Raw genomic sequence first — 14,868 nt, forward strand, 5'->3', positions numbered from 1 at the left:
TTAAGCAAAACCACTGCCCCTAGAGATTTCCATTCCTCAGGGTGACCAGATTGTCTGCTTGACACCAGTAACCAGTAATTACAGTACCAAAAATGCAGCAGATAATGTTAGTAAGAGAACTGAACTTCTACAGAACTTCCTTCTGGTTTTTGGGGAGGATCCGGTAGTGCAAGTTAATGAAGTTCTGTGTCAAAAGAAAGCTTTGGTGCCTTTGCATGTTTCAGAGAACAGTCAGATCCGCTGAATTTTTTCTAAAACTGCAGGTGAACTGTGGCACCCTGTGTCGGAAGATGCAAAGGGCCTGGTCTCTGGGAGGAATCCTACATGACTGCCCTCAGTTTCTGTGCTGTCAGTGTGCTTCCACCACATCCCTGGGACACCCTGTTCTGGTAGGAGGGGTTGGTATGTCCTTGCTCCCTCAAATGACCATGCCAACTAAAGTCCCTGATAATGACAGAGGCAGTGATTTTGCCTATGATATTGGCAGCAAGCTACTACTAACTGATCTCATGTTGCTGGTTATCTGCCATCAGAAGACCTTCAGATATTTAAAACATTTGACGACTAGCAACTTCTGCATCATAGATGAAAAGCAAAGAATGATCTGGATGCATACCATCTCCTGTCTATAATTCTGCTTTGACTATGGTCATATGATGCATATTTTTCAGGGAATATTTTCAATAACGCTTACTGATGTAAAGCATTCTCATCCAGAAGTCTTGCAAAGCATTATCAGAATAAATACGAATATGTGGAGAATCATTATGTTTGATTTCCTTTATTATGTGGTTAAAATGTAGATCATACTGCTGTTTTGGATCACAGTCTTAATTCCAAAAAATTACAATCATCAGAGGTGGATTATATCTGTATCTTTTCAAATAGATGACAGAATATATTTCTGTGCTGTTTTTCCCTAAAGAAAAATTGAAAGGTAAGAGGCAGGAGTTTCAAGTAACATTGCAACATTTAGTTGTCAAAATATGAATGGAAATTGCCATCATAGGGACTGCATGTTTACTCTCATACTTCAAAAAAACTGCAGTGAAAGTGTATCCACAAAGAAAGGAATCTCTTAAAAAAACTAAAAAAAATCAAATAATGTCTTAGTAAATGAGCAGTGATTCAATGTAACTAAAACAAATATTAATTGAAAAGAACCCTGGAATACAGAGAAGGGAGTACAACACTGTTTGGTGAGCAGCATTCACTGGAGCAGTACTGCAGGTGATGCTGCCTATTCAGAAGTTCTTTATTGGAATACAGTTCCACTGATACACATACAACACCCATCAGCTGGTACTGTCTCGTATCCAAGCTGCCTTTCCAAAGTTGCAGCTTCCTGTTACTGTTTATTTTAAATACAAAATGCTACTCTCCTGCAGTTTTATGATAAAAGTTGGTATGACAGCAGTATGGAGTTACTGACTATTAAGCAGTGATGGGTTTTGGTTGTCCACCCTTTATTAAAATATTTCAGCACTTTTTAGCAAGCTCTACTGCCCAGTAGTCAAAAGGATCCCTCTTTGACACAAGTAGGCATGATCCTTGTGACTGGGCTGCATATCTGTAGGTGGGATATCACAGAATCTGTAGCCAGAAAAGAACCAGCACTCGTGAAATTGTTGGAATTGTTTCAGTTTCAATTTCATTTGACCAGTTTATATAGCCATTCACCTTTTCTCAATCCCATACGTTACTTTGTTAGGTTGGCCTGTCCCACTGTAGACAGCTTTCAAATGTTACTTGTTGCAAGCCAGTTTGTTATGTACCAAATTCTGTCTTGGCTTGTGAGGTTATTGGAGTAGCTCCCACTAGTACCATCCTGAAAAGGCATGGAAACGTGTCTTCACAAATGCAGTAGCCTGCATTCAAGAGTTTATATTAGTCTATTCACTGAGATGGTACTTACTGTGTAGTGTCTCAGCTTAAACTAGCAATTGGCCAGAATTAAGACTCTCTACAGTTATCCTGATGTGTTTTGGGCTTTTTTTTCCAGATTTTGTCAGATTCAGGGATTTATTTTGTGCGTATAAATCATGGATTGTTTTGTCACAACAGAGCAAGGTGTTGAAAGTTTCCTATCTATACAAAGTGTTTAGCCAGTCTGGTTAGTGTTTATATCCTATACACTGCAGGTAATTTTACTACTGTTCAGAATAGCGAAGATTTTGTGAAAAGCTGGTCTTTGTCCATATGTTGTGGAATTATTCAATATGTGCTTGTGAAAATTCTGTTTCTTCCAAGCGCAACTTATGTTTGTCATCCTCTGGCTATAAGATGATGCTTTTTAAATAAGTGTGTCCACTTTAAAGGACATGCTATTGTTGAGTCATTTCCTTTAAAGTCATTGTGGCTTTGTAAGGTTTCCCCTATTCTCCTTCACTGTAAAGATCTTCTGTCCTGCATATCTTACCTTTCTGTGATAAGGTGTCCTTCTGTCAGCATTCAGTGTCACATGGGCATTACAAGCTGGTAATTTCATGTTGGTAATTGCTGCATGATGGTTACAGAGTGGTCATTGCTTCTGAAGATGCTGATTAGAAATGGTGCAATATGTTGTAAAGCCATTCACAGTGATGGGAGTCAAACACTCAGCAGAGTGGAGACTAAAAGATTGTGTTTTGTTAGGGAGGCATTAATTACCTGCTGCTGGTTTAGAATTTCTGAGGGAAAGGAATCTGAAATAAGGAGCCACAGCATTTACTTTTTTCCTTACTGGCTGTTCTAAGATTAAAAAATTATTTTAAAAGTCATGGTGCAAAAGGTTAAGGGTAAGAGTCTATTCACTTTTTTTTCCTGGCTGCTTACAGCTAAAAATTTTGTTTTACAGAAACTCAGTCTGTGAATTCATACTTAAGATAGTTCTATATGCTTTTGACTGTGTTCAAGAGGATCAGTCAGCACCAGATGCACTTGACTGACTCCAAGTATTTATAAGCATACAATAGTGTGTTACAAATTCAGTCCTGGGATGGATTTCATTGCATCATTCATTGCAGATTTTTGCAGTCAGATGTGTTTCCTGTACCTTACCATACAGGTCGTAACATATGGGACCATCTTTCAGAGGATGATCTGAATTTTTCCAGACTGTTTTACAGAATTTCTGTTTTCTGAGTTGGTCAATAGTTAAACCTGGACCTCATGGGCATGGCAGAGGAGCTCATGAGAACATTTTGGCTGAATTTCTGATGACGTTCATGAGGTAGAGGAGCAGCACCTGCTGTGATGATAACAGAGACAGACTAATTCCAGGGCAAGGCAGCTTTCAAAGCCAATTGAGCATCATGTGACTGTATAATTTAAAAGAAGAAGAAACAAGCTAGAACTTCAGCATAGCCTGTCTCCCCTGTAAATGAGAAGTGAAGCAAATGGATATGGCCTTGAATACACTTTTTAATTTTTCAACACTGTATTTTGCCGACTTCAGTTCACTCTGTTGACTGTTCAGTCAGGCCATTTTTAAATTAAAAAGGAATACACGGTTGAATTATTTATTAAACAAAAGGTGCTTCCGTGCATGCAGACTACCTGGATGTTGAATTTCTTTTACCACTGGAGTCTGAAGAAAGTGCATTGCTAATAAGTTAAGAGATGGAACAACACTCCATCTTCAAAAACAAGACTTCCTCTGTCTATGGGGCAGACAGCTAACTTGTGTTTGTCCAGTCACAGAAGAATGTGGATCTCTATTCAAGTGTCTAATTTTGACCTTAGTGTGAAGTTGTTTCCTCAGTTTGGCTCCATAGAGACAAAATGTCATTAATTTCTGGGAGAAATGTGCCTGCAAATAATTTAGTCTGAATTATCTCCTAATTTTATGCATGCTCCTTATGGGTTAAAATATGTATTTGCTGGTAAATTAATGTGGAGGAACTGTAAACAAGTGGAAGAAGGCTTGCGAAAACTGTACTGTGTTACCATCAGCCTGTATGTCTCTTGAGGTTAACAGTTCATCTTAGGGGCATAAGTACTTTGAACAGACACCCTTGCGCTGCTCAGCATGGTTACTGCTTCTGTGTTGGTGTTCCAGATCTGTGCACAAGCCAGCGTTTCTTTTATTTTTAGAGGAACATGGCCTTCAGGTACCTGATCTTATCTTGTCCCCTTCCCAGAAGAAGACAGCTCCTAGCTTCTGAGTAGACTGTCTGGACTTCAAATCCTTTTGGCCAACCTCACTTAATCTGAGGGAACATCTGTCCAAAGGTTGATATTTCTCATCACCAATCTGGGACTTGATAACTATCTAGGATTATAGTGATATGAGAAGTGTAATGTGCTGCAAAAAGCCAGTGACCATGGCAGCAAAGAGGCTTTAGAGGAAGGTTTAGAGCACTCCAAAGAGCTCCCAGTCACACCAATGTGTAGGAGGGTGGTTGTGAGCCTGTAGCTTTCCTGTGGAAGGGAAGGAGCGAGCAGTAGCAAGTGGCTGGGCACACCCTGGCTTTGATAGCTACAGATGGAGACCTAAAAGATTGCAGGGCCACAGTCCAACACCAGCACATGTAAAATAAGGCTCAGGATTTAGATAACTCTGTTCCAGCATACTGACGTGCATGGCCACAGTCCAACTCCAACACATGCAAAATTAGTTTCAGGATCATTCCAGCATACTGAAGCCTATGCCTAAACCAGTTACTGCCACAAGCTCAGCTAAATCAGAGGAAAGAGTCCAAAATAGTATTTTTTTCTCTCTTTTTTTTTTTTTTACCGTCACAGTTTAGATGAAAAAAAAATAATATTTTTGTAGTAGAGAAGGGAAGCTGATTTGCTGATATATCAGCTCCATAGGCAGCATTTAATATTTATGTAGCCGACAAACAGCATATTATAGCATAGTGTAATTTAAGGCTATTTTACAAAACATAGATAGAGGTTGACTTTTTCAGATACATCATTAGTGTAAAAAAATCAATGAGCCTATTCATATAATATCATGTTTGAAGACATCGTGGTCTCAGCATGCCCACAATACACTGTTAAAACAATGAGGATAAAACCCCATACTGAACAGTTAAAGGATCCCTTCTCAAGATTTGAAGTAATTAATTTAATCAATATTTTTTCCATTATAGCAAAACTCATTAACATTTTTTATTTATAGAAAAAAGGGTGATAGTAAAATAGATTCAGCAGTTCAGAGTTGCTCACAAGTATTTTCTCATGTACATTTTTGTGAAATGGGGAAAGAAGTTAGAAGTTATACTGAACTGGCGTGTACTGAAGAAGTTAAAAGGGAGAAAAAATATTTACAGAGGTATTTGTATTAGCTCAAAGCAGTCATTTAGTATGAAAGCAGCACTGGAAAGTAAAAGGTAAGAAAACAGAGATACTGGAAAAGTGTCTAAATGTTGTAACACACACCGTGACATTATTCACATTTTGGAGACGCTGTCAGCACCTCTGTAATCAGTAATCTGCAAATGGAATGACAGTCTTTAATTCTTTCTCATTTTATTGAGGGGGAAATCAGTACTTTAGTCACCTGTACAGTTGGTTTTATGAGACTGAGTCTATTATTGGTTTCTTTCTTACTGGCATCTACAGAAAGACGTTTTTGTGACATTTAAAATAATTTGCATTTTTCTTTATTAGAATGATTTATTTTTTAAAAAAATCTGATGACCTGCTACCAGCCTTTCTATGCTGATAATAATAATGAAAAGGGGTTTTCTTAATCAATAGTAAGTAAAAACTTGTCCAATGATACCTGATGCCCTAAGAGCTCCTTATCATGTAGTCAAGTCTGTGGTTCTGACTTGAAAAATGATTTGCTTGTTTTTTCAATTTGCTTAAGCCCAGCAACTGAGGGTGAAACTTGGCTAGTGTTGTTATTAAATATTTTGACACAAATACTCAAAAAATTTAAAATATATTAATGGATTTTGAAAACTACATGGAGTTGGGTGTTAATTTGCCATTAAATCTCACAGGTTCTTGTTGGGCACATGGGAAGAACCTAGAGAAAATAGATCCAATACCAGTGTCTTCCACCCAGATGCACCATCTTTCCTACAGTTTACTGGCACCATCTTAAATTTTCCTCACAGGGTAGTCTCTACTCTATACCAAATGGTTCTGTTTGCTTCATATTTATTTTAGAAACAAGCTCATAATGAAGTACACCTTACCTGTTGGTCTATAGGTATGTAGAGGTGCTAACATGTGGAAGACACATGGTAAGCATGGAAGCAAGAAAGCAATATATTCATTCACAGAAGTCCAGTTAATGGTTATTTTAGTTGATTAGCTAGCAACTTCATTTTGTCCCTCATGAAATTGCCTCCACAGATCCTTACTTCTGGAGCTTAATCAGCAGTAGCAATCCATCCCAGGAGTCGGAGATCAGGAGTACTTAATTAAAGAGGGACTATAAGGCAACTCTCCCAAATTGGATATCTGATCTAGCCTTGGCATCAGGAGAGCAATGCTAGGTAAAAGTGTTTATCAAGCTCCAGGTAGCCACTCCACAAATCTCAGAGATGGGAATATGACGCAGACAGCCTGTAGAAGCTGCTATAACCTGAGTAGTATAGGCTTTAAGGCCATCTGGTACCTGAACACCTGCCTGCAAATAGCACATACAAATCCAAAAGATGGTCCAGTTGGATAGCTTCTCTGGTTAGATTCCCCACTGGAATTTTCTCCAAAAGCAGTAAACAATCTGTATGAAGTGTGGAAAGACCTTGTCCTCTCTGGTCAGTAATCAAGTGCCCATTTCAAATTTAGGTGACAGGATCAAAACTAACACAGGTAAGTTAAGGGCTTGGGTAAGAAAACTAGTGAAACAGGCTTACATGAGAATCACAGACCACAATTGGCGGGAACATTTGGTGAAAATCCAGAATATTCTGAGCTCTTTTAAGAAAAGGAGAAGAAAACCATGTCACATGGAAGGTTTGAAAGTTAACATTGCTGTCGGAAATATAAATAAACTCCAGAGTAAACTTTAAGGATAGATGGCAACATTGGCAAAATACCAAGGAAACATCCATAAGTATATATTTAAACCAGGCATTGCTGATCCAAAGAGTAAATATCTGCTTTGCTTATGAAAATACATGTTCTGGGCACAGAAGTACAATAAGGTGTTCTGGCAGATCAGATGTGCACTTCTGAAGAAAGCAAGAACAAACAGAAGCTCAAAACTGAGAGTAACTAGCACTGCATCCAAAACAGCAAACAGACACATCATTCTGATGAATGACAAAGCACATCCTCTTTTAAAGCATCGACTTTTCCTGTGGAAAGATTGTACAAGTGTAGAACTTCATGAGCCTCATTTGGTAAACTCAGTGATTTGGGATCTGAAGTGCTTTGATCTGTACACTCAAATGAAGGATGTGGGATTTCAAAGCCATGATTCAGGAATAGCATTACTGAAAACCCAATGAAGTAGTTGAATGGTAGAAGGGTTTCATGTGAAGAGCTTAGGAATGAAGATAGCAGGATTTTGAAACAAACCAGCAAAAAGAGAGTTAGAGGGAATTCTGTAGTGTACCCGTGGTCATTTGCTGCAAGCTCAGCTCTCATTAGGTAGTTGGAGGTTCCAGGATCTAGTAGTGATACCATAAAGCTGAAGACTATTTAACCAAAGACAAGCACTCTCATGGCCATGCTCTGTGTATGTCTGAGTTTTTTAGTTGAATGCAGTGAAGGACTGAGCACAGGTCTGACTGCATAAATTGTAATTTACACTTTTGAATTATATACCATATGTCCATGTGGTTTTAGAATGAGCACTGGAAGACGATGAAGAATTTTGGTATGACTATATGTGCATATATTTAAAAAAATCTTCCGCACTCTTTTCAGTTTCATTTTATAATTTTCTATGATTCAGTCTTCTCAAAACTAGCATTTCAGTAATGTGCTCTGGTCCTTATTCAAATCTAAGTGTTTCATTGAGTTCTGTTGGGCTGGGGAGGTATACAGTGGCAGGATTAAAGTTTTGAGCTTACTTTTTTCCCATGCATGTATGAAGATTTGCAGGATAATGGTGTTTAACTGAATCTTCTTGGTGCATGGACCTTATTCCATTGATTTTTGTATAACTGAACTCAGTATCACCAATTAATAAAACAATAAATACAGAAAATGAACTATTTTGTGTTTTATTAACAATTTGCATTTCATGTAGTATTTCACTTTAAGTACAAACTCATACTCTCAAATGGTAAGATGTAATTGCTGATCATGTATCTCTTTGTTCCAGACACTTTTATAAAAGTGTATGTATTATGTATGATGTGACCTTCAAATGTCATGAATGCATTGTGCAATAAACTGTCAATATTTGTGGCTATAAGGTACTAGATGACTTTTACAATAATTGGAACAGCTTTATTAAAAGCTTGGATCACTCAGCTGGTTAAAGAGAAAGACACAGGCCAATGTTCATCTGGGAGTTTCTTTCTGCCAACTGTTAAATGAAAGATGCTGTAAGGTGCTTAAGATGTCTTTTTTCTTTTTTTTTTTTAAGATTCAGTTAACAAGGTCTCATGCAAATAATGTTCACTCCAATATGCTTATTTTTCAGTCCAAACTGAGCTCTGTAAATTAATGGCAAGTAACCAACCCTGTGTTTTAAGTATTACATCTGATTTCTGTGTCCTTTGGTCATACAATTCTTCAAACAAATCAGGCAGCTAAAATGTTGTACTCAGAAACTGTGTTTGAACTTTGATTATCTTAAATAGTTTTAAAATTTTAGAATAACTTGAAAAGTAAGACTGCTAAGAACTCCAAAACAAAAACTCTGTAGGGAATTTGATTGAAATGAAAAAAGAGGATAAGAAGCATTTTGTGATAAACAAAAGCTTAATTTTGGTTATGTGTCTATTGATGTCTCTTTGTGGTTTATATATATATACAGCCTCTTGTGGGTTTCTCAGAATGTGTACCACAGTGAAAAGCGTTAAGATACAACCAATATTTCCATACAAGCAGTATTGTCATGCAAAGTGTTTTGTCCCCATGGGGTGCAAAAAGTACCTATCTCCAAGTGTGTCCTGTCTCCAGGTGTGGGCTTAAGGTGTGCGTGTGCTGCCCCCCGCCCCATACCCAGCCACCAGTTACTAAGAAATTGCTTAGAGTATTTTGCCTCCCTTTCTCTTGTTCTTCAGATAATGCCTAGATAGCTCTCTTGAAGCCCAAGGTATTGGCTATGACTGTCATTCGCATGCTTATAAATGTCGGAATTCTTACCTTATAGAAATGATTGTGAGAATTTTAATTCTGTTTAATTTAGCTTGTATTTTGAATTAAAATCTGCTTATGCAGTGACTGGTAGCAGAGGCTGGACAGTTTGTGCTTTTAGTTTGTTCAGAGCGCTAAGTGAGAAGCCTGATGTCAGAAGTGGTATCTTTTATTTACCACTGGAACCTTCAGTATAATCTTTATTTCTAATAATACAAACAATGTGAATGCTGCTTTCTCACTAGTAGGCCTCCTTTCCAATTCTCTTCTAAAATAGCTCTCTGTTTAAACAAATTCCCTGCCAATCCATAGTAACAGTGTAAGATTCCCATATATGGCCATTATAAAGCCTAAATCCTTGATGGAACAATAGAGACAGCAAGTTGCTCCTGACCTAAGACATTAGTAACTCTTTCCGGAGGCCTAAAATATAACTGTAATATTTAGTAATATTAGTCTCTTTCATTTGAAGCCATGAACTTCACTAGCAAAAAAGTGTAGTGACATCTGCTAATAGGATTCTAATTTCAAATTATGAGCACTGGGCTGGATTCTGTTCTCATTTACATCGAAGCATAGTAATTGAAGCTCCTTCAGGTAGCTAGAAAAATAGGGTTAATTATATCCCTAATTATACTCCTATTTTCTGCTATTTTCAGTATTGTTAAAGCTTTTTCTAAGGAACAGGCAAGAAAAGTAAAGCATGTTTTCCCAGAAACTTTGCATATCATGTACTGCTTCGCAGGGAATGAGGTGGTCAAGTCCAGGCATACTTGCATAAAGGTGGCAGCAGTGACAGAATTAACACATTGAATATCCTCTAACACCATTCTTGAGATTAGATTCAGGATATAATTTTTCCTGCCAGAAAATGGGCTAATCAGGGTGGTTTATAGATCATAAAAAAGTAAATGTGGTCACTACCACTTCTCGTTTTTTATGTTTTGTTTAGCAATTACAGGCAGTTCTAAAGAACTACAAATATTCTGAATTTCAGAAATATATGAAAACCTGGGATTATGTGCAGCTTTACAGGCTTACGACCATATTTTCAAAGGCTTCTTTAAAAATGTCTGAAAAATGTGCAAGCGCAAACACATCACAGTGTGATTACCTATTCTGTGAGTTGATTACCTTTTCCATGTGACTGCCTGGTTTTGGCTAATTTGGCAATCCTTGTGTCAACGAATTCCAACTGACAGCATCGATAATTTAGTCTGCACGAGGACTGCAATTTAGCTCCTTTGAACATGAAAGTACCTCTTTGTGAATTGCTGCACTTTCACATACACGCAGCAAATAAATACTCTGATAAAATTTATGGGACATGCATGTAGATGCTCCTTTGAAAGTTTGGCTGCTAACATGACTGAAGTCAGTGCTGCTACCTAAACAACTGAAAACAGGTTTCTTTTTAGAATGTTTTTTTTTCTAATCGTTCACTAGACTCATCCCAGACAGGTAGACCAATGGTATAGAACATCTATGGAATTTTCAAATAATTCTTTTTCTTTTGCTCTTCTTATGGTTGGCTAGGTACCTTTTGCTTAGAGTACACAGATTCACTATCCACCTAAGTTTGTCTTCTCTTTTCTTGAGAGGCATTGTGCCTCTGTAGCTTCTTCATCTGTGTGTCAAGGGCACTGCTAGCCACGGCAGTAGCTCATTTCTGGGTAGACCATTTCAGATACATAGTAAGATACCTGATGTAAATAAGGATTCACTGGTGTGCTTCTCTCTTTTAAACTGCTGCTGGCTCAAAATTGTTTATTTGGATTATCTGGTTCTGTGGAAATTTCCTTTCCAGCTACTTTAGTGTCATTTCTGGCTTTTTGTGCCTCCTCTCCTGAGAAGCAAGCATCTGTCTGAAGAAGGGCTAGGCCTTCAAATACTGATCTTATGGATTGCTTAATTTCCATTTCAGTCTATGTGGTGAATATATTTGCTCACATTTGGCCAAATTGGCTCTTTGGTTATGCAGCTAATCACCACCTTCTGATATGGATGTTCAAGTGAACTTTGTTTACTTGCATTTGTCCCATGAGAATGTGACAGGAAAGCTCTGCTAAAGTAAATTCAGAGACAAAGCTTGGAAGCCTAACATCTAGTGTATGCATCTATACAATATTTTATACTGTGTACTATTATTTCCTGCACTCAAATCAGGAAAGATAGGGATGGGCAGGAAGACATTCAAGATGCAGACCTGCCTATAATGGAACTAGGTAGTAAGAAAAAGCAGTCTAATCTCACATGCATGTACTGCATATCATGTAGACCACATAACTCAGTGAACCACAATGGCTGTCAGATAAGTAACTTCTCTCCTTCCTTCCTGATCTTTTATCCTCGGAATTGAGCAGCCCAAAAGCCATAGCTCAAATCCCGAGTAAATCATAAATTAATTTGCTGGGGCTAATCCTAGTTCTGCAGGTCAATAAAACATTACTGCAGTTTTGCACAGAAACAGAACTACCAGTTTCTACTTAGGAAGGGGTCTCAGTAACAGGAGAAGGGGGACTTTAGTGGTGTTAGGATAAGCAGCGTTTGGTAGAGCTGAAGATTTTTCATTCCCCCCATACACTGCTGTTGGCAAAGTCTCTATACACCAGTTTGCTTATCAACATTTTCCTTGCTTATCTGTTCTTTTTCTGTGTCACATTTCCCCCCCTTTTTTTCCCCCTTTTGATTTAAGAGGCTCAGTATAAATGCTCCTGTTGTAGCAGTCAGTGAGACTTAAGTGCATTTTAAACTTAAGTGCCTTGACAGTAGGTAAATTTTGCCAAAATGGGCCCCTGGTAAGAAGCTTGGGGCGGCATTTGATGGAGGAGAGTCGGCAGCCTTGAATGTATCTTTTCATTGTTCGAAATAAAAGAACTTAGATGTAAAGCAGCTCATTCAGGTAGCGATGGCCTCCAGCACTTCGGTGGGCTTTGTAGACAGAGGAATTCAAAAGAAAACCCCTCAGCCCAGCTTTAAAGTCTTAGGAATGCTTACACTGTGGGAAGAAAAATTCTTCAAGGTAAGGCCCCTGTTAGAGCAAAGCCTTTGGAGCTATCTACTGTATGTCTACTTAAATCTAAAAGAAAACTCTTCAGACCACCCACATCTTTCTTTGCTTCATTGTTGTTTTCAGTTTGCTTTTTCAGAGGGATTAGTGCTAGAGTAAACTCCATCGTCTCACTGCCTTGAAAAAATTCAATTTTGTGTAAAGTGAAAATTAGACTCTTAAATCTGCAAAGTGAGCTGTTTATCTTACAAATTTATTCTTTTTTTATTGGGCCACACATATTCTAGATAGAAAGATAAAAGGCAAATGGATAACAGGCCATCATTTAGAGTGACATATAGCAAAACATAACTAGTAGGCTTAGTCGGTAAATTCCTCCTGAGTGGCTTGTTAGCTTTATCTATATATTTATCTATAATGCTGATATAGTATTTATTGAAAACCAAAATAAAATCCTGCAGTTTATCATCATGCGGTCTGGTTTTTGCACTTCAGAAAAATCTTTTTGCACCCGGGAATTATTTTTTTCCTGAAGCAACTTGAGACATAACTATATGCAACTTTTGAGGAGAAAAATAAAAGGAAAATCTGAACTCTTTAGGAAGCCTGGAATTATAAACTAGAACCTATATGTGTGTTTCTGGACTCATAAAGACAAAATAAACTTCTGCAGTATGTTACTTTACATACTTGTGAATAATTCAAAATGACAGTTACTAGATTTCTAACTTCAATACTGTGCTTCAACTCTGCAGTCTAAGAACAATCAGAAAAGGTTAAACAAGAATTTGATGTGAAAAGTATCAGAAATTACCTTTTAAAAATTAGCAAGAACTTGATTACATGCATGACTAGGAAAAGGATTTATATATATATATGTATAAATCACTGCATTATGCCCTTCTTTCAGCTTTAACTGAAATAGTTTAGAGGGACCATTTTATAATAAATAATGAAATGCCTGTTAGTGTTACCTTTTCCAGAGATGTGGGTATTTGGGTCTGTGCTACTGTGTGAATAGTTTTTGTTTGAGCCAAAATGTTTAAATCTTTCTCATGTCCCATCACTTCCATTTAAAAAGCAATGCTGTGTAAATTGCACTATGTTTCCTGACAGCTTTAGTTACATGTCAAATGGGTAAAGGCAGAACGTTTTTAGTCAGTATTTCATGGTTGAAATAATCAAGCCTCTGCATGCAGATTTTCACTATGTGCTCTCCACCTCAAGAGAACCCATACAGCTAAGCTTTTGCACAGGGGTCTGATGATGTGCCCATGTCTGTGGCACCTCTGAGGCATGCCAGGAGTATAAATCTGGTTCAGGATGTCAACATTTGCTATGGTACTTTTTGGTGAAATTGTGAACTGATACGTGTATGTAATATTATGTGTTTCTCTAAGTACAAGTGAGTCTTGAATAATGGTTTGAATAATGACTTGTTTAAAGTGCCCTACATTTTTTGCAATTTTTATGTCATTCTTTTGTAAGTTATTTTGTTCCTAGCCTGCTTGCATAATAGCAGCCTGTGCAAGATAGCTGAGAATGATTGTTTATTTATATCTAGAGAAAGATGTTCTGGAGTCTCACCCCTTGTATTACAATGCAAAGAATAAGTGTAGCTGTAAACACTGAAGGAGGAAACTGAGGAGCTGCGTGTGAGAGGGAGAAGGAATTCTCCTCATCTGACCAATTTTTCCATTGCCTTTCCCATAATATTAGGTCACTCACTAGGCTGTGTGTTGTAGCTCCAGTGCTGAACTGTTGCAGACGGAAGTTGATTAGCTTCCTTGTAGTCATCTCCACCACTGTTGGAACCTCTGCCACAGCAAACCTCTTGTTTTAATATACTGATGCAAACTTTTTTCCTCTTAAAAGCATACAGATTTTCACAATACTTATAAATTAAATAGATTCAGCAAAACAACAATCTCAAACTTTTTTTTTTTTTAAATTAATAGGAACTAAGCAAAAGAAGAAATCAAACCAGCTGCTGACACAGCTGTTTCTTTTCTTGTATAATTCAGTTCAATATAAAGGTACCATATGCTGCTTAAAATGATGATAGGAAAGATGAAATAATTTAAGACAATAACAAGAAAATACAGAAATTGTCAGCATTCTGTCAGATTTAAAGAATGAAATAGACAGGTGTAGTATTGACATGTTTAACTTTGTGTTGTGTTAGCAGTTTTAGCGAGAACAACTTCTGACATGTGCTGAAGTGATGTGAGAACATTTCTGTGTTGCAGACATTGGAGAAGAAGCTGGGAGATCTGTAGGAGTCCAGCAGCCAGCTTTACTGAGAGACAGGAGCCTTGGTTCTGCCATGAAAGACTGCCCATATTGTGGAAAAACTTTCAGAACATCACATCACTTAAAGGTCCACTTGAGAATACATACAGGTGAGAGGAACGAGTGAGCAGAGCGCTGTCGACATGCCGTGTGTGTGTGTGTGGGTTAATGTAATATGTGGCTAGGAGCCTTAATTCCCAATGTAGATTTGGGCTCATTAGTTGGAGAAAGTCGTTTGAGAAAGATATATGACAGTCTTAAATAAAAGCACAAGGAATGTGTTGTTGGATAAAGACCACTATAATAGAATCATCTTTTCCCAGTTGAGGTTATTTCTGTCTCATTCCCTGCTTCATCACTGT

The 14,868-nt window shown here is 37.6% G+C and overlaps 1 protein-coding gene across 2 annotated transcripts in view; it reads left to right on the forward strand.

Annotated features, from left to right (window-relative positions):
• Positions 1 to 14,868, forward strand: part of ZNF536 (zinc finger protein 536) — a 347,404-nt gene that overhangs the window by 203,465 nt on the left and 129,071 nt on the right. For both annotated transcript variants that reach the window (XM_057400263.1, XM_057400272.1), the window contains one exon: positions 14,464 to 14,616. In XM_057400263.1, coding sequence (XP_057256246.1) covers positions 14,464 to 14,616 — 153 coding nt within the window. The remainder of the gene's footprint in view (positions 1 to 14,463; positions 14,617 to 14,868) is intronic.

This window comes from Pezoporus wallicus, unplaced genomic scaffold (genome assembly GCF_028554395.1).
Source record: "Pezoporus wallicus isolate ANWC-B61680 ecotype Strahan unplaced genomic scaffold, APGP_CSIRO_Pwel_v1 contig_13243, whole genome shotgun sequence".
NCBI lineage: Eukaryota > Metazoa > Chordata > Aves > Psittaciformes > Psittacidae > Pezoporus > Pezoporus wallicus.